This window comes from Oncorhynchus mykiss, chromosome 9, assembly GCF_057628025.1.
Source record: "Oncorhynchus mykiss isolate SJ-2025 chromosome 9, ASM5762802v1, whole genome shotgun sequence".
Lineage (NCBI taxonomy): Eukaryota > Metazoa > Chordata > Actinopteri > Salmoniformes > Salmonidae > Oncorhynchus > Oncorhynchus mykiss.
Window position 1 is genome coordinate 64,927,742 of NC_143030.1, and position 19,041 is coordinate 64,946,782.

Consider the following 19,041-nt stretch of genomic DNA (forward strand, 5'->3'; position numbering starts at 1 on the left):
TCTTTTTATTGTCCAGTCTGAGATATGGCTTTTTCTTTGCAACTCTGCGGTGTTCTGTGAAGGGAGTAGTACACAGCGCTGTACGAGATCTTCAGTGGAAGAGCCTTCATTTCTCAGAACAAGAATAGACTGACGCGTTTCAGAAGAAAGGTCTTTGTTTCTGGCCATTTTGAGCCTGTAATCGGACCCACAAATGCTGATGCTCCAGATACTCAATTAGTCTAAAGGCCAGTTTAATTGCTTCTTGAATTAGAACAACATTTTTCAGCTGTGCTAACATAATTGCAAAAGGGTTTTATAATGATCAATTAGCCTTTTACAATTATAAACTTGGATAAGCTAACACAACGTGACATTGGAACACAGGAGTGATGGTTGCTGATAAAATGGGCCTCTGTACACCTTTGTAGCTATTCCATTAAAAATCAGCCCTTTCCAGCTACAATAGTCATTTACAACATTAAGAATGTCTACACTGTATTTCTGATCAATTTGATGTTATTTTAATGGACCCAAAAAATTGGGTTCTTTCAAAAACAAGGACATTTCTAAGTGACCCCAAACTTTTGAACGGTAGTGTGTGTGTGATATATATATATATATATATAAATAATGCCTTCACAGTTGGGAGTGAAAGATCAACTGCAACTTCTTAGAACAGCTGTGGAGAAGACAGTCACAATGTACTCCAAGTAACAAAGTATTCATTATAAATCAAGCAAGGCAAATCAAAATGCCACACATTTATTTGCAGATATTTTTGGCAAGAAAACACCAGATCAAACTGATACAAAAACAGTAACAAATGTCTCTTACAAAAAAATTATATGTGAAGATATGGGGCATTTATTTTCAACTGTCATGATGACAAAACTAAATTAAAACAAAACGAAATCCTTCATTCTGTACATAGGTCAAACTAATCAAAAATAAATAAATAACTTATGAACTATGGAAACAGTAACCAAGGTACAGGTGTCTCCTCAAATTGGAGTGTGCTTCAGAACTCAAAGGACCATTGGTTCCGCTGGGTCAAATGTGTAGTCATCTGAACAAGTACAAAGGTATTTCTGGACAGATAGATACATTTGGTCTTTGTGGCACTAGTTGAAATCTTTGGTTGTTAAGGTTGAGTCAGAGGCAATATTAAGTCTTTGGGTCAAAAAGAGTCTAGTTCTTCGGGTGTTTAGTCCATTTAGTTCTCAGAGCTTGCTCTCCTCCTCCATGCCTCTGTTTAGTCCAGGGATGAACTTGAGGAGGTGTCGGCGGAAGCTCTTCTGTTTGGGTTTCCTCTGTAGCGAGCTGAACCCTCCCGTTTGACCTTTCTCCCCTGGTGCTGATGAAGAGTTATTGTTGGAAGCCCTCAGGTAGCTGCGTGTGCTGGAGCTGCGGGTCAGGTGGGTCTTGGCTGAGGTGAAGAGCTCACTGGCGGGGCGGATCAGTCTCTGCTTACCCTGTGGAGGCTTCTCCTGTTCTGGTTTCTGTTTGTCTTTCTCTGTGCTGCTGGTGAGGTCACCATGGGCATCGTTGAGGTGGTCGCCCTGCCTCTGGTACAGACAGGTCTGGTAGAGTGGGTCCTCCTCCATGGTGGCACTCAGGTGGCTGGCGCTGCTGCTGGTGCTGCCGGTGCAGCGGAGGGCACGCAGGGTGGCCGGGCTCGGGGTACCCAGACTACCGTACACCCCTGCAGACTCCAGGGACTCATAGATAGCAGCATCACTCATCACTATGCCTAGATGACACAGGGAAAGAGTGTTACAATGGACATCACTGGTTTAGCATACATCTTAAATGGACTTTAAATTAATTTACCTGAGATCATATTACCTCGACTAACCGGTGCTCCCGCACATTGACTCTGTAATTGTACCCCCTGTATACAGTCTCGCTATTGTTATTTTACTACTGCTCTTTAATTACTTGTTCCTTTTATTTCTTATTCTTATTCATATTATTTAAACTGCATTGTTGGTTAGGGGCTTGTAAGTAAGCATTTCACTGTAAAGTCTACACCTGTTGTATTCGGCGCATGTGACTAATAAAATGTGATTTGATTTGATATACATCAACATAAATGAATGACTTACCATGAACCAGCCTCTGCTCTTGCGTCATCAAAGATCTGTATTCATCCCATTTCTCATGTAGGGTTTGCTGATGAAAGAAAATGCATAAAAATGAGAAAAGGTGATAATTTGTGTGATTTCAATTTGTGTGATTTCAATTTGTAGCCCTGATGGAGGCGCTTGGGGACAGCAGCCGTCATCTTGAGGAAAGCCACTTATCTTCACACATTAAAAGTGTCCTTTTTACCAGCCAAGTGTAAAGTAAGAATATAACTATGTGTCTACTCTCATTCACAGTGTTCACACAGCATTATGTAAGCGCATTGCAGCTGCTAGTCCTGAAACAGGTGGGAGAAGAGGGAAAAACAGTTGGTAAAGTGATTAGTCTGGTGAGAGTACTGCACTTTCTGTCTGCTGGCTATAGGTTTTTCACTACACTGTCCGTCTGATCCCAGTGACACACTTGCCTGGTCCCAGATCTGTTTGTGCTGTATACTTAACTCCTATGGTTGTTGTCACACCCCACAGGATAACCATTTGTGTTGAAGCAAGCAACACCACAGGTTTGCTACAGAGGGGAATAGGAAGAGATGTTCACCTTTAGATACTGAAGCCTGGCCTCCAGTTCTGCTTTTCGAATGGAGTCGCTGTACACGGTTTCCAGCCTAAGGAAAGACACAGCAATGTTATTCATTCAGACACAGGAAGGCCAGAGAGCCACAAAACAAGTAGAGTAAGGATTCACAGCATACTCTGGACCCAACTAAGAACAGAGAGGAACTTCAGAAGTAGCTGTGAAAAAAAGTTCTTATATAGGAGACCCTAACATGCTAGTCTAGGCTCAACAGTTTGCAAGTAGGGGAGAAAGATTCAGAAGGTATCACGTTTCAAGACACCCACTCAACTTTGGCAACTGGTGCACCTCTAGGGGGTTTGTTTTTACTAGGCTGAAACAAGCTCTCTCTTAATAGTTCAGTAGGCCTATATGTTTACTAGAGGCAAGAATAATTAGATGAAGTCTATAATAAGACAAGAGGCATGCACTGGGCCTTTTGTGTGGTTAACTTCACTCTTATAGAGTTGACTTCTGAGTTTATAAATGGGGCCCGATTCTAATAGGACTTTCATCGTTTACAAGCAGACAAAGAGAACAAGAGTATGGTTCCAATGTAACACTGAGAAAGTTCATTCTGCATATTAAAAAAGGGAAATGACTTGCCTCTAGGCAACTTTGGTGTGCAAACAAATTGTTTAGAGTACATCCATGGTACATCGATTGTATGGTAGCTATTTAAAGGAGTTCAGAGGTGTTGGGTTAAATGCGGAAGACACATTTCAGTTGAATGCATTCAGTTGTACAACTGACTAGGTATCCACCTTTCCCTTTAGATTGGCCAGCTGAAAAGTCAAAATTGGCTATATTACAAAAATGAATGGTCTTGATTTAGGGTTAGGCATTAAGGTTAGCATTGTGGTTAAACTTAGGCTTAAAAATCAGATTGTATGACTGTGGCTATTCCAGCTAGTAACCACTGCAGAGCAGGCTCCAGAACAAGATTCATAACAAAAAACACAAACCTGCTTCTCGGTCGATAGATAATGACTCCATTATCAATTCTGTGTGATTTTGTACTTTGGACCGCAACATTGCCCAACCAAGAAGATCAAAGATGTATCAGTATCAAAACGACACTAAAAAGTATTGAAAAATGGTCATAGAACACAAGGAACTCTTTATAGACCGATCTGAATAAGGTCAATACAAAAAGTGGAGCAATTAAGTTGTTACCGTCGACAACCAGTCCAGTTCTCTTTCCCATTGAACTCTGCTTACCTAATGGAGTTCCCAGAGGCCCTGATTTGCTGAACAATCTCCTTGTGTAGATATCCATCCACGCTGGTCTCGTTCACACTAGCGATGGTGTCCCCTGTGCACACAAACAACATGCATGTTAACAAAAACAGACCCAGTTAATTCCAGTGTGGTTTTATCCTAGCTGTGGTCTACTGAGACTGGTATGATCCCGCTAGTGTCAGTGGTTTATGGAGCAGCTCATGTGTGATACAGACACTGTTTCTAGCCTAAACCCTGGCTGTGTGGTCACGGCAGGCCACTGCTGTTGTTAACCACTTTTCCTCATTTCAAGACGGCCTGAAAAATATTATTCAAGCATGTGTGTGTTACTCTGTTATTGTTAAAGTATTGTAAGTTTATTAGATTGTTTGTTATTAGTTTCAGATGGGTAGAGACGTCTGTCTAGGTCTGGTTTAATTTGGCCCTGCCTCTAGTGCTCCTTCTATCTCCGAGATGAATAATACTCTAGTATCAGGTTTAGAAAAATTAAAATGTGAGAATATACCATTTCTTCTTTCACTATTGTTTCTGATATAATGGGCAATAATTATTATTTTTTTTTTTAAAGATTGGCAACGGCTTCTGTCTGAGGTATTTTTGAGAAATAATGTTTCAGACTAAAGAGGAAATTGAGAAATGTATGAAATAAAAAAAAGAGATAAAAATAGACATGGCCAAATCATTGTATGCATTTGAGTTATTGTATCCGGCAAGGCGGCAACGGAGACAAGGGAGTTGACCTGCATGATGTTTGCTGAAATAATCTCTCCCTATAGTGTTTGACTGGAAAATGAGTAGGCACATTTTTTTGTTTGTATTTGAACATCCCTAAACAGCCGACTGAAACTCATTTGTTCACGTGTTTACTTAGGGACAACTACCATCCTGGCTGGCAAACAAGAAAGGGACAGGACTTTATCAAAACCACCTGTCCTTTATTCTTCCCGTGAGGTCCATTTTCAGTAAAGGCAGGTCATGCATGTGTCAAATGCACTTAAAAGCTGTTCAAAAGACCCTAATGAACCGGGGTTTTCAGTTCCACTTACCGACTTTGAGTCCGGCTTGTTGGGCGGGGCTGTCGTCGTGAACCTTGCACACAAATGTGCACATCTCCACAGAGTTCTGGTCCTGGTGGTGTAGCCCATATGTCTGGAAAAAGGAAATGAGGAGAATGAGTTACAATTATTATTACACCTCCCACGTCAAATAAATGTATTCTTAGGAACAATTGGGTGCAAGACATGGGAGAAACTATGTTAACAATTATCAGAAACATTGCATCGTGTTCAAAATCATTGGTAATTTCCCATCACAAACGCTTAGTAATTCTCTTTACAGACAGTATGCCTGAGGTTGATACCTAAAGCGCTATGCCTTGCTACTTAACAGACAAAGGCATTTGAAACTTTGAAGACAGTTCATGGGGTACAGGGAAGCCTAGGGCACCTCTTCCAAATTCTTTTGGAATATTTGTAGTCCACATTTGAAGGCCTGACTGGTGAGGACTGTCAGACAAACCCAGTTCTATACAACACAACAGATTAGATAACATTGGCTGACAACGAAGCAGCAAGACAGACAACCTTGAACAAAGACTCAAACAGAAGAGAGATAACATCAGTTTACATGCAAAAAAAGAAGCCCCATTTGCGTGGTTAATCAAAAACGAATACAGCCCTCTATCATAGTCCATCAGAAAAAGGATGTTAAAAGAAGTCTCTTCATGAGCAAGGACCTTTATCAACAAATTTGGTTAGAACAAATCAGACAAATTCTACTATGGTTTACCAGTGACATTAAAAAACATTCCCTGTCCTCATACTGCAGAGAGATAAAAAAGGTAAACCAGCACTATTGGGACCAAAACTGACAAGCAAACATTTTCCACTCTATCACCATTTTGTTGACAATCTTTCTTAGATTGATTCACATGACAGTTTCTGTCTTGGAGGCAAATATGACAAACAACCACAGCCAGACTTCCCCTTAAGTTTTCCTGTCAAGTGAATCACATTCCACTGCTGTCTGACGGAGTGTTATCCCGAGGTGACGTTTAAACTCAGAGCTTTCACGGACTTGCTTGTCAGTTGAGACATTAGCTGACAATGACAAAATTGTGACAATTCCACAGCCAATAAATAATGTCAAATGCCATCTACAACCACCCATCTAGAAACATATGTGAAATAATGTGAGCATTCTCCCTACCTTCCCAGTCCCAGGGGCCTTCCACAGAAACCAAACATGCAAATGCATGTTGCAAATCCAACTATACATTTACATAGTTGATACTGACATTATCCCCACAGCACTCAAAGCTAAAGGAATGGGAGAACTGGTGACTGCCTGGTGAAGTCCAGTGACAGGATGGAAAAAGCACAGGATCCTAAAGCCATCCAGCTCTCCTGTCTCTGACCACACTTCCTAAAGAACAGGGCCAAGCAGGAAAAGAGGGACCTCCATCCCAACACTAAATATAAGCAGTACTATGGAAATGATCATTTCATGGCCCTTAAATTGGCCAGCATCCTCTCTTTAGAGATAAGGCTGTCTGACAACAAGTGGTGCACTGTGAAGAAGCGCTGCGGGGACAGAGAGGAGGGAGCTCTGACAAATAAAGAAGGCAGAAATCTGACTGTTTACAGTGTCCTCAAGGGATCGGAATATAGTAGACTGTCTGACACGACACACAGCAGTGAGAAGATTTGACAAAACCATACCGATTAAAAAAAGGTCCCAAAAGAAAAAAAGCGAGAGAAAAAAAACTCATATCAAGTCCCGAGTGGTGCGGTGGTCTAAGACACTGCATCTCAGTGGTAGAGGTATCCCTACAGACACACTGGTTGGAATCCAGGCTGTATTACAACCAGACGTGATTGGGAGTCTCATAGGGCGGTGCACAATTGGCCCAGCGTCGTCCGGGTTTGGCTGGTGTAGGCCGTCATTGTAAATAAGAATTTGTTCTCAACTGACTTGCCTAGTTAAATAAAGGTTAAATAAATAGTTATGGGATACATCAGAGCCTTATACTGTGAGTATGAGGCTCACGGATACATTTCTCCCTGTATTTGACAGATATGATGGCGACCTTTGATGCTTTCAACACATGCAAACACTCCACTAAATCTTATTTGATTTATGGGGTGAAATCATCCACATGGTTGGAGAGAACAAATCTCATCAGCGTTAATGTGAACATGAGAGAGAAGGAAAATCCTGTTAAATTACCCTTATAAATCCAGAAATCCCCCGTACCATACCACCTCCCACGTCTATTATCCTCTTACCTGAATCTCAAAGCCAAACGTCTCCCCATCGTTCTTCTCCAGGATAATTTCTCTAAAACACAAAATAAAAATGTGGCTATGATTAAATGAGTTTGATATTAGTTTTCATTTACTTGCAGTATTGAGCCACGAGTCAATTGTGACTGGCGACATCACCACCTGGTGCACATCAGTGCCTTCAGAAAGTATTCATACCCTTTGACTTATTCCACATTTTGTGTTACAACCTGAATTCAAAATGGATTACATATTTTTATTTTATCACACATCTACACACATTGATAGTTAAAACATTTTTGTATACATTTTTGATAATTTATTGAAAATCTAATACAGAAATACCTAATTTACATAAGCATTCACACATCTGAGTGAATACTTTGTAGAAGCACCTTTTGCAGCAATTACAGCTGAGTCTTTCTGGGTAAGTCTCTAAGAGCTTTCCACACCTGGAATGTGCAACATTTACACATTATTCTTTCCAAAATTGTTCAAACTCCAAATTAGTTGTTGATCATTAGACTACCATTTTGAGGTCTTGCCAGAGACTTAAGTCAAAACTAACTTGGCCACTCAAGAAACTTTACCGTCTTCTTGGTCAGCAACTCCAGCGTATATTTGGCCTTGTGTTTTGGGTTATTGTCCTGCTGAAATGTGAATTCATCTCCCAGTGTTAGAAAGCAGACTGAACCAGGTTTTCCTCTAGGATTTTGCCTTTTCTTAGCTCCATACCGTTTATTTTTTATCCTGAAAAATTTCCCAGTCCTTATCGACTACAAGCATACCCATAACATGATGCAGCTACCACTAGGCTTGAAAATATGGAGAGTTACTCAGTAATGTGTTATGTTTGGAGCAAATCCAATACAACACTTTGTATTAATTGCAGTATTACTTTAGTGCCGTGTTGCAAACAGGATGCACGTTTTGGAATATTTTTATTCTCTAAAAGCTTTCTTTCTTTGCATCTATATATATATATATATATATATATATATATATATATATATTTGTAATAATATTTAACCTTAATATAATACCTAAATAAAATCTATTTAGTCTCAAAAAAATAATGAAACATGTTCCATTTGGTTTAAATAATGCAAAAACAGTGTTGGAGAAGAAAGTAAACGTGCAATATGTGCCATGTAAAAATGCTAACGTTTAAGTTCCTTGCTCAGAACATATGAAAGCTGGTGGTTGCTTTTAACATGAGTCTTCAATATTCCCAGTTAAGAAGTTACAATTTGTAGTTATTATAGGAATTATAGGACTATTTCTCTCTACACCATTTGTATTTCATTTACCTTTGACTATTGGATGTTCTTATAGGCACTATAGTGTTACCAGCTTAATCTCAGGAGTTGATAGGCTTGAAGTCATAAACAGCGCAGTGCTTCAAGCATTGCTAAGAGCTGCTGGCAAACGCAGGAAAGTGCTGTTTGAATGAACGCTTATGGGCCTGCTGCTGCCTACCACCGCAGTCAGACTGCTCTATCAAATCATAGACTTAATTATAATATAATAAACACACAGAAATACGAGCCTTAGTAATGACCTATGGTCAAATCCGGAAACGATCATTTCGAAAACAAAGCGTTTATTATTTCAGTGAAATACGGAACAGTTCCGTATTTTATCTAATGGGTGGCATCCCTAAGTCTAAATATTCCTGTTACATTGCACAACCTTCAATGTTATGTCATAATTATGTACAATTCTGGTCTTTGTTAGGAAGAAATGGTCTTCACACAGTTCGCACCGAGCCAGGCGGCCCAAACTGCTGCATATACCCTGACTCTGCTTGCACAGAACGCAAGAGAAGTGACACAATTTCCCTAGTTAATATTGCCTACTAACATGATAAAAAAAAAATATATATACACATTTAACATTTTAGCACTTTTTCTCCCCAATTTCGTGGTATCCAATTGTTAGTAGCTACTATCTTGTCTCATCGCTACAACTCCCGTACGGGCTCGGGAGAGACGAAGGTTGAAAGTCATGCGTCCTCCGATACACAACCCAACCAAGCCGCACTGCTTCTTAACACAGCGTGCATCCAACCCGGAAGCCAGCCGCACCAATGTGTCGGAGGAAACACCGTGCACCTGGCAACCTTGGTTAGTGCGCACTGCGCCCGGCCCGCCACAGGAGTCACTGGTGCGCGATGAGACAAGGATATCCCTACCGGCCAAACCCTTCCTAACCCGGACGTCACATACACAAGGTTAGCAGATGTTAATGCGAGTGTAGCGAAATGCTTGTGCTTCTAGTTCCGACAATGCAGTAATAACCAACGAGTAATCTAACTAACAATTCCAAAACTACTACCTTATACACACAAGTGTAAAGGGATAAAGAATATGTACATAAAGATATATGAATGAGTGATGGTACAGAACGACATAGGCAAGATGCAGTAGATGGTATCGAGTACAGTATATACATATGAGATGAGTAATGTAGGGTATGTAAACAAAGTGGCATAGTTTAAAGTGGCTAGTGATACATGTATTACATAAAGATGTAGTAGATGATATAGAGTACAGTATATACATATACATATGAGATGAATCATGTAGGGTATGTAAACATTATATTAAGTAGCATTGTTTAAAGTGGCTAGTGATATATTTTACATCAATTTCCATCAATTCACATTATTAAAGTGGCTGGAGTTGAGTCAGTGTGTTGGCAGCAGCCACTCAATGTTAGTGGTGGCTGTTTAACAGTCTGATGGCCTTGAGATAGAAGCTGTTTTTCAGTCTCTCGGTCCCAGCTTTGATGCACCTGTACTGACCTCGCCTTCTGGATGATAGTGGGGTGAACAGGCAGTGGCTCGGGTGGTTGTTGTCCTTGATGATCTTAATGGCCTTCCTGTGACATCGGGTGGTGTAGGTGTCCTGGAGGGCAGGTAGTTTGCCCCCGGTGATGCGTTGTGCAGACCTCACTACCCTCTGGAGAGCCTTACGGTTGTGGGCGGAGCAGTTGACGTACCAGGCGGTGATACAGCCCGACAGGATGCTCTCGATTGTGCATCTGAAGACGTTTGCGAGTGCTTTTGGTGACAAGCCGAATTTCTTCAGCCTCCTGAGGTGAAGTGAAGGAGAGTCCGCATGTTTGGTTGCGGGCCGTGTCAGTGGCACTGTATTGTCCTCAAAGCGGGCAAAAAAAGTTATTTAGTCCGCCTGGGAGCAAGACATCCTGGTCCGTGACGGGGCTAGTTTTCTTTTTGTAATCCGTGATTGACTGTAGACCCTGCCACATACCTCTTGTTTTCTGAGCTGTTGAATTGCGACTCTACTTTGTCTCTATACTGACACTTAGCTTGTTTGATTGCCTTGCGGAGGGAATAGCTACACTGTTTGTATTTGGTCATGTTTCCGGTCACCTTGCCCTGATAAAAAGCAGTGGTTCGCAATTTCAGTTTCACACGAATGCTGCCATCAATCCACGGTTTCTGGTTTGGGAATCTTCAATGCACGTTCTAATGAACTCGCTCACCGAATCAGCGTATTCATCAATGTTGTTGTTTGACGCAATGCGGAACATATCCCAGTCCACGTGATGGAAGCAGTCTTGGAGCGTGGAATCAGATTGGTCGGACCAGCGTTGAACAGACCTCAGCGCGGGAGCTTCTTGTTTTAGCTTCTGTCTGTAGGCAGGGAGCAACAAAATGGAGTCGTGGTCAGCTTTTCCGAAAGGAGGGCGGGGGAGGGCCTTTATGCGTTGTGGAAGTTAGAATAGCAAGGATCCAAGGTTTTACCAGCCCTGGTTGCGCAATCGATATGCTGATACAATTTAGGGAGTCTTGTTTTCAGATTAGCCTTGTTAAAATCCCCAGCGACAATGAATGCAGCCTCAGGATATGTGGTTTCCAGTTTGCAAAGAGTCAAATACAGTTCGTTCAGAGCCATCGATGTGTCTGCTTGGGGGGGGAATATATACGGCTGTGATTATAATCGAAGAGAATTCCCTTAGTAGATAATGCGGTCGACATTTGATTGTGAGGAATTCTAAATCAGGTGAACAGAAGGACTTGAGTTCCTGTATGTTGTTGTGACCACACCACGTCTCGTTAACCATAAGGCATATGCCCCCGCCCCTCTTCTTACCAGAAAGATGTTTGTTTCTGTCGGCGCGATGCATGAAGAAACCAGCTGGCTGCACCGATTCCGTTAGCGTCTCTCGAGTGAGCCATGTTTCCGTGAAGCAAAGAACGTTACAGTCTCTGATGTCCCTCTGGAATGCTACCCGTGCTCGGATTTCATCAACCTTGTTGTCAAGAGACTGGACATTGGCGAGAAGTATGCTAGGTAGTGGTGTGCGATGTGCACGTCTCCGGAGCCTGACCAGAAGACCGCTTCGTTTCCCTCTTTTACGACGTCTTTGTTTTGGGTCGCAGGCTGGGATCCATTCCGTTGTCCTGGGTGGAAGGCAGAACACAGGATCCGCTTCGGGAAAGTCATATTCCTGGTCGTACTGATGGTGAGTTGACGTTGCTCTTATATTCAGTAGTTCCTCCCGACTGTATGTAATGAAACCTAAGATGACCTGGGGTACCAATGTAAGAAATAACACAAAAAAACAAAAAACTGCATAGTTTTCTAGGAACGCGAAGCGAGGTGGCCATCTCTGTTGGCGCCGGATGCAGAAATGAATGTGTTCATTTAAAAAAACATAATTCCACTTTGACATTATGGGATATTGTGTGTAGGCCTGTGACAAAAATATCTACATTTAATCCATGTTACATTCAGGCTGTAACAACAAATGGTGGAGAGAAAAAAATCAAGGGATGTGAATACTTTCTGAAGGCACTGAAGCTCATTCTCATAGAAAATGTTATATGATGAAATAGTATCTATGGGGGGCACTCCATTGCACTCTGGCTATCTCCAGATAATACCTTGCCAGGTTATCTACTCTAGAATCGTTTTTCTCTGCAAAAACTGCATGGATGATGGACATCATGATACCTAGCTGTGTAATACACTCATAGTTAAACTGAACTCTAAAATGGCAAATGTTTTAAGCAAAAAACAAACCAGTATTGAAATAGTGAAAAGGTTGTTTTCATTTAGGCAGGGATGATAAAATCTTAAAGTTAACAAATCTAAATGGCATTACAAACCATCCAAAGTACACTACTATGAAAATAACTACAGTCCTGCTACAGTAACAGGACATAGATCTAAATTACATGACCAGATACTTCTGTTCCCCAAAACGTGACAAGCTCTCTTTTGTTTCTAAAAACCTCTTTGCGTCATGAAAGGTCACATGTCCAAAGGTCTAACTGGGCAGTGGTCTACAGTGTCCCCTCTACATCAAAACAACATCTATAAATTATATAAAAATGCATAATACACTAGAATGTCAAAAAGTAGGATATGTAGATAACCATCTAGTCCCTCAGAATCCCCTCCAGAGCTGAATCACGTTCTGTGCATGCGATTCTCACACACAAATGATTGTCAATCGTAAATGATCATTATACAAGTTTTATCAGTGAAATGACCATGCAGCATCTGCATGCCACAACCATTGATCTCAATCAGTTTCATGGGGATACGTGTTCAGATCTTGAGTCATACAGTGTTGTTTCAAGTATCCTTATGAGTTATGTACAGTGAAATAATTTTAGAGCAGATGTTAACAGACTGTAGCATACCTGTGTTTAGTTTCAATAAAAAAAGCATATTTTTCCTAGTGGCACATGCTGTTGAGTTTTGGCCACGAGAAAAAAAATGCAACCATTCGCACAATCAACCTAAAATCTCTTCAGAAATTAGGTGGTGTTTTGTCTTAGAATTGCATTATACTATGCCATTATATTTGGTTCTGTTATGTGGAATACTATCATTGTGATCTTGCAGACATTCAGCTTTGATCTAACTTTATTAAACTAGCAACATTCACCAGAGTAGCCTGTTCTCTGAGCAGCCAAACAAGTAGAGCAGAGACTGTGTCTAAAGTACAGACGTTTCAGACCTTTCGCTGTCGGGAAGAGGGGTCCAGAGAAGTCGCTCCCTAAATAGTAATAACCGCAAATACAAAAGGTTACTGTACTGCTGAATTTCTGTAACTCACTCCATTCAATCCTCCCAAAAGCTGAGCCCAGAGGCCTACTCAAATTACTCTGAAAGCAGCCCACTGTAACACACATCATTTGAGTCTGTGGTGAATGAAAGGGTTTACTAATGCTGTTCTGGCATTCTGTGTATGATATATGCTTCCCTCCACCACAGTCAAGAGTGAGAAGTGACAGAAAGGCAGATGTGTCCTGTAACTGATGCCAGGGGGAGAGATGACTGTTTGCCTTACCTCCGTGGCTCTGTGGTCTGAGTCAGGGGATTCCTCTTCTGCAGCCCACCATTCTGTGACGAGAAAACATGATGGACATGAAATAACAAACACAGACAGGTGTCTAAAGGTTCAAACAGAAATCACACTGCACGCAAAGGGGATTTTCTTCCTACCTACGTAGGCCAGGTTTGCAGAACATACCTCAAACTCTCGCTTATGTGTCTTGTCCACCAAGTCCTCCTGAGGCATGTTGTGTGTGTTTGGTGTCTATGTTTGTGTTCAAGCTACTGAGCCAAAACATGGGTAAGAAACCATTACAGATAAAAACCAGTATGTCTGTCTGACTGTCTGCTCTCGGTTGACCCTATTTACTGTGATTAGTCACAGGAGAGGTTTTGGAAATCTATATTTAATTATCTACATCGGAGTCCACTGACTTGTGAGGCCCAGACTGCTGATCAAACCAAACTGTGTTCTGTTTTTTCTGATAATGATAAAAAAATATCTCCCCATTTCTACAGGTTACATTCAGAATGTAGACACACAAGACGTGTGTATGGATTGGAGCCTTGGGCCTCTAGGCACATTCCCTGCATTGAGGGAAACCCCAAACCAAATTGGGACTTTGGGAGACCCAAACCTACACCTACAACCTACACTTTACCTAGTGTAAACTACAAGTATCTCTTACACTACATCCCTTACCGTATTTAGCCTACACTACAATCAATTCACCTCTGTTCTACCTCAATTATTTTAAATGTGGCCCCTATGAAAGGGCACTTTGTGTCACTGCCTCATTGGGTATTAAAATGTATTTTTTTAATAATATATATTTACACTGCCAGAATTGTCCTGGGCCCCTCAATGACTTCATTTATTCCCAAGTACCCAGAGAGAGACCCATGGGGGTGGTAGGAGCAGAGCAGGGTCCCCTGCACAATGCCCTGTTGTGGTCCTAGGCTCCAGATGATTATGAGATGTATGAAGGAGGCCTCCACATAACTCTGGCTGGCCTCCTAAGACAGTACAGTAACACTACATAACTGGGACAACCAATGCTGTTGTGTCACACACACACACACACACACACACACCCCATAATAACAGTTTTACCAGTCTACATCACAGTACATTCTCAGATTATGATGATGCGTGGCCATGTTAATTCACTAGTAAAGTCAGCACTGTTCCTTGTGAGGCCATGTTCTGCCACAGTACATTGTTTGCCTGCCTATAAATACTCATTTGATGCCAAACTAATTTCTCAATGCAGAGATATTATGAAATGGTTGGATTGCACCGAATCAAGAGGGAGTCTGGAGTGTGGCACTCAAAGAGTAATGTGTGGGTGGTCCTGTGGTCAGGAAGGGGCACGCTTTAGTACGTGACAAGTGGACACCATGTGTTTTTGCTTCAGTGTGTGTCAACATTTATACAAAGTTTATATCAAAATGGGGAACAGATGCAACAGGGCATCCATGTCGGGCTCTGACAAAAGGTCACAAATACTCACACTGCTATTTCAAATTAAATAAAATGTCGTCACAGATAGGCTAATGTCTCCACTCATAATGAACAACAGACGTCAATGTATGTGCTCGTGTGAGAAGCCACAAGGAAATCCATATTTAAATATTGAGCGTATCCGCTGGCCTCTGTACTTTACGGGCAAGTGACACTGTATTTGGCTAACTGAAATTATGTGCTTTCATTGATGTGTCTATTATGCTAGATTACTTGATTGAAGGAGCAAGTGAAAGTTAAAGTGATAAAGTTAAACAGTATACACACCTTTCTGAAGTTCCTTGGCAACGTTCCACCAGAGTAAGCTAAAGTCTTGTAATTATACACTTCCGAATTAGTTGGTAAATCCATAGTTTTACAACTGTCTGACTTTGAGGACGGAAAGTAAATATCGTCCGGACTCGAAAGTCTACCAGATGGATCACTGGAGTTTACTTTTTTAAGCTTTCGTAGCGTCATATTCTTCATATTATGAGCGCTCAGATCAAGAAAGTACAAAAATGAACCCAAAAACTCGGAGTGAAACGTCTATCGCAGCAAACAACACTGATGCTTCTGGTGGGACAGCATGCACAATTTGGCAGTGAGAGCGAGGACAGGGGAGGCGTGCCCTGTGATGCACACGACACAATTGGATGGCAGTCGTATTGTGTTGTCTTTTGTTTGTCGATCAGCACTTCGTGCACGTAGGCAAAAACGAATGTGCCAAGAAAGTAGCATTTTTAGATAATTTTGGGATCAAATTTGGGTTCTTTCGTTTTGCTAGCCAGAGCTGTGTTATTATGGTAAATGTTATTCTGCTAAATGGTTAAACTGCTTGTGAAGTGTGCAAAAAGTTTAATAACATACCTGAGAAAAGCCGTTGCCTATATAGCCTAGGTTCAAGTCTAAACAATAAGCCTACATTTATGAAAGAAAATAGTCTCGGTTTAAGATAAATACAGCCTAACATAGACTACAGCTGTTTAAATTATAGAACGTTATCAGATAAATTGAACAACATTGGTCGGTGGCAGGGCTGTCATGAACTAGGCCTAGATATTTAGTCATTGCAAGAAGATCAGTATTGGGGAGTAGTGAACTAGCTACATGTAGTTCAACTAGTAAGTAAACTACATTTAGCAATACATTTAGCTTGGTGGTACTTGAACTAAATTAAAATATAGGTAGTGTTTTCAGTAGTTTTTTTTTGTTGTTGCCATGTAGCAGTGTAGCTAAGTAGTGGAACTACAAACTTCTTTTTTTGCTAAAATAAAATATGGGTGAAGTAGAAAATGTCCTTTATTTTCCGGGATCATACCTGCACAATTCTCACCTGAAACATAGTTGTGTTTAATAGGCTAAATTACACATTGTTGTTACCATATTACCCCAACGTGATCTGTTTTTGCAATTTGGAGTCATTGACATTTCAGATTTACATATGAACATTTTTCATGAAGTAGTTTGAATGTAGTGGACTATTTTTTCAAAGTTACTTTAGTTACGTAAACTATATTTTAGGGTAGCTTTAGTGTAGCTTAACTTCTTTCAATGTAAAGATATCGGTAGCTTGGTAAACTATTTTCAGAGTAGCTTCCCCAACACTGAAGACACATAATAGCAATTGCTTCTAATAATCCATCTGTGAATGTACCAAAGTATAAGGTCATGGGGCCCAGCCAATGAAGCTGACACAGAGCAGACTGCTAAAACGGAACAAGTGGCACCCCCTGTGATCTTGTATGTGTAATACACTGCTAAAAAAAAACACTAAAATAACACATCCTAGATCTGAATGAATGAAATATTCTTATTAAATACTTTTTTTCTTTACATAGTTGAATGTGCTGACAACAAAATCACTCAAAAATGATCAATGGAAATCAAATTTATCAACCCATGGAGGTCTGGATTTGGAGTCACACTCAAAATTAATGTGGAAAACCACACTACAGGCTGATCCAACGTTGATGTAATGTCCTTAAAACAAGTCAAAATGAGGCTCAGTAGTGTGTGTGGCCTCCACGTGCCTGTATGACCTCCCTACAACACCTGGGCATGCTCCTGATTAGGTGGCGGCTGGTCTCCTGAGGGATCTCCTCCCAGACCTGGACTAAAGCATCCGCCAACTCCTGGATAGTCTGTGGTGCAACGTGGCGTTGGTGGATGGAGCGAGACATGATGTCCCAGATGTGCTCAATTGGATTCAGGTCTGGGGAACGGGTGGGCCAGTCCATAGCATCAATGCCTTCCTCTTGCAGGAACTGCTGACACACTCCAGCCACATGAGGTCTAGCATTGTCTTGCATTAGGAGGAACCTAGGGCCAACCGCACCAGCATATGGTCTCACAAGGGGTCTGAGGATCTCATCTCGGTACCTAATGGCAGTCAGGCTACCTCTGGCGAGCACATGGAGGGCTGTGCGGCCCCCCAAAGAAATGCCACCCCACACCATGACTAACCCACCGCCAAACCGGTCATGCTGGAGGATGTTGCAGGCAGCAGAATGTTCTCCAAGGCGTCTCCAGACTCTGTCACGTCTGTTACATGTGCTCAGTGTGAACCTGCTTTCATCTGTGAAGAGCACAGGGCGCCAGTGGCGGATTTACCAATCTTGGTGTTCTCTGGCAAATGCCAAACGTCCTGCACGCTGTTGGGCTGTAAGCACAACCCCCACCTGTGGACGTCAGGCCCTCACCCTCATGGAGTCTGTTTCTGACCGTTTGTGCAGACACATGCACATTTGTGGCCTGCTGGAGGTCATTTTGCAGGGCTCTGGCAGTGCTCCTCCTTGCACGAAGGCGGAGGTAGCGGTCCTGCTGCTGAGTTGTTGCCCTCCTACGGCCTCCTCCACGTCTCCTGATGTACTGGCCTGTCTCCTGGTAGCACCTCCATGCTCTGGACACTACGCTGACAGACACAGCAAACCTTCTTGCCACAGCTCGCCAATGCTCCATCCTGGATGAGCTGCACTACCTGAGCCACTTGTGTGGGTTGTAGACTCCGTCTCATGCTACCACTAGAGTGAAAGCACCGCCAGCATTCAAAAGTGACCAAAACATCAGCCAGGAAGCATAGGAACTGAGAAGTGGTCTGTGGGTCACCACCTGCAGAACCACTCATTTATTGGGGGTGTCTTGCTAATTGCCTATAATTTCCACCTGTTGTCTATTCCATTTGCACAACAGCATGTGAAATTTATTGTCAATCAGTGTTGCTTCCTAAGTGGACAGTTTGATTTCACAGAAGTGTGATTGACTTGGAGTTACATTGTGTTGTTTAAGTGTTCCCTTTATTTTTTTGAGCAGAGTATATTTGGTGAGACTGAAGAGAATTGGTGAGACCACAACACAGTACCTTTATTTCTGTAGTAGGTGAGAATGTGGTAATTTGAGCAATGTTTTTACATTCAGCATTACTCTGTCAAGGGAAATATACACTGAACAAAAATGCAACAACTTTACTGAGTTACAGTTCATATAAGGAAATCAGTCAATTGAAATATATTAATTAGGCCCTAATCTATGGATTTCACATGACTGGGAATACAGATATGCAAAAGATAGGGGCGTGGATCAGAATACTAGTCAGTATCTAGTGTGACCACCATTTGCCTCATGCAGCATGACAAATCTCCTTCATATTCTGATCCTCTTCGTCTGCGTAGATCGGGCTGTTGATTGTGGCCTGTGGAATATTGTCCCACTTCTCTTCAATGGCTGTGCAAAGTTGCTGGATATTGGCGGGAACTGGAACACGCTGTAGTTCACATCGATCCAGAGCATCCTAAACATTAGATTTTTTATTTCACCTTTATTTAACCAGATAGGCCAGTTGAGAACAAGTTCTCATTAACAACTGCGACCTGGCCATGATAAATCAAAGCAGTGCAACAAAAACAACACATGGGTTACACATGGGATAAACAAACGTACAGTCAATAACACAATAGAACAATCTATATACAGTGTGTGCAAATGTAGTAAGATAGGTAGGTAAGGCAATAAATAG

The 19,041-nt window shown here is 41.6% G+C and overlaps 1 protein-coding gene across 1 annotated transcript; it reads right to left on the reverse strand.

The window, feature by feature from the left end:
• Positions 1–728: 728 nt before the first annotated feature.
• Positions 729–15,705, reverse strand: LOC110532549 (general receptor for phosphoinositides 1-associated scaffold protein). The gene is made up of 8 exons (XM_021616537.3): positions 15,315–15,705; positions 13,539–13,591; positions 7,209–7,260; positions 4,968–5,070; positions 3,901–3,994; positions 2,665–2,731; positions 2,088–2,154; positions 729–1,732 (listed from the first exon to the last, which is right to left on the reverse strand). The coding sequence occupies exons 1-8, from the start codon at positions 15,513–15,515 to the stop codon at positions 1,203–1,205; spliced, it is 1,167 nt and encodes a 388-aa protein (XP_021472212.3). The 5' UTR covers positions 15,516–15,705; the 3' UTR covers positions 729–1,202.
• Between the last annotated feature and the right edge of the window lie 3,336 nt (positions 15,706–19,041).

Coding starts and splice junctions, on each gene's coding strand:
- LOC110532549 (XM_021616537.3), bottom strand. CDS start 15,515: ATGAAGAATATGACGCTACGAAAGCTTAAAAAAGTAAACTCCAGTGAT. Junction 3,995..4,967: donor ACAAGCCGGACTCAAAGTCG/GTAAGTGGAACT, acceptor TTGTGTGCACAG/GGGACACCATCGCTAGTGTG. Junction 2,155..2,664: donor CCAGGCTTCAGTATCTAAAG/GTGAACATCTCT, acceptor TTCTTTCATCAG/CAAACCCTACATGAGAAATG.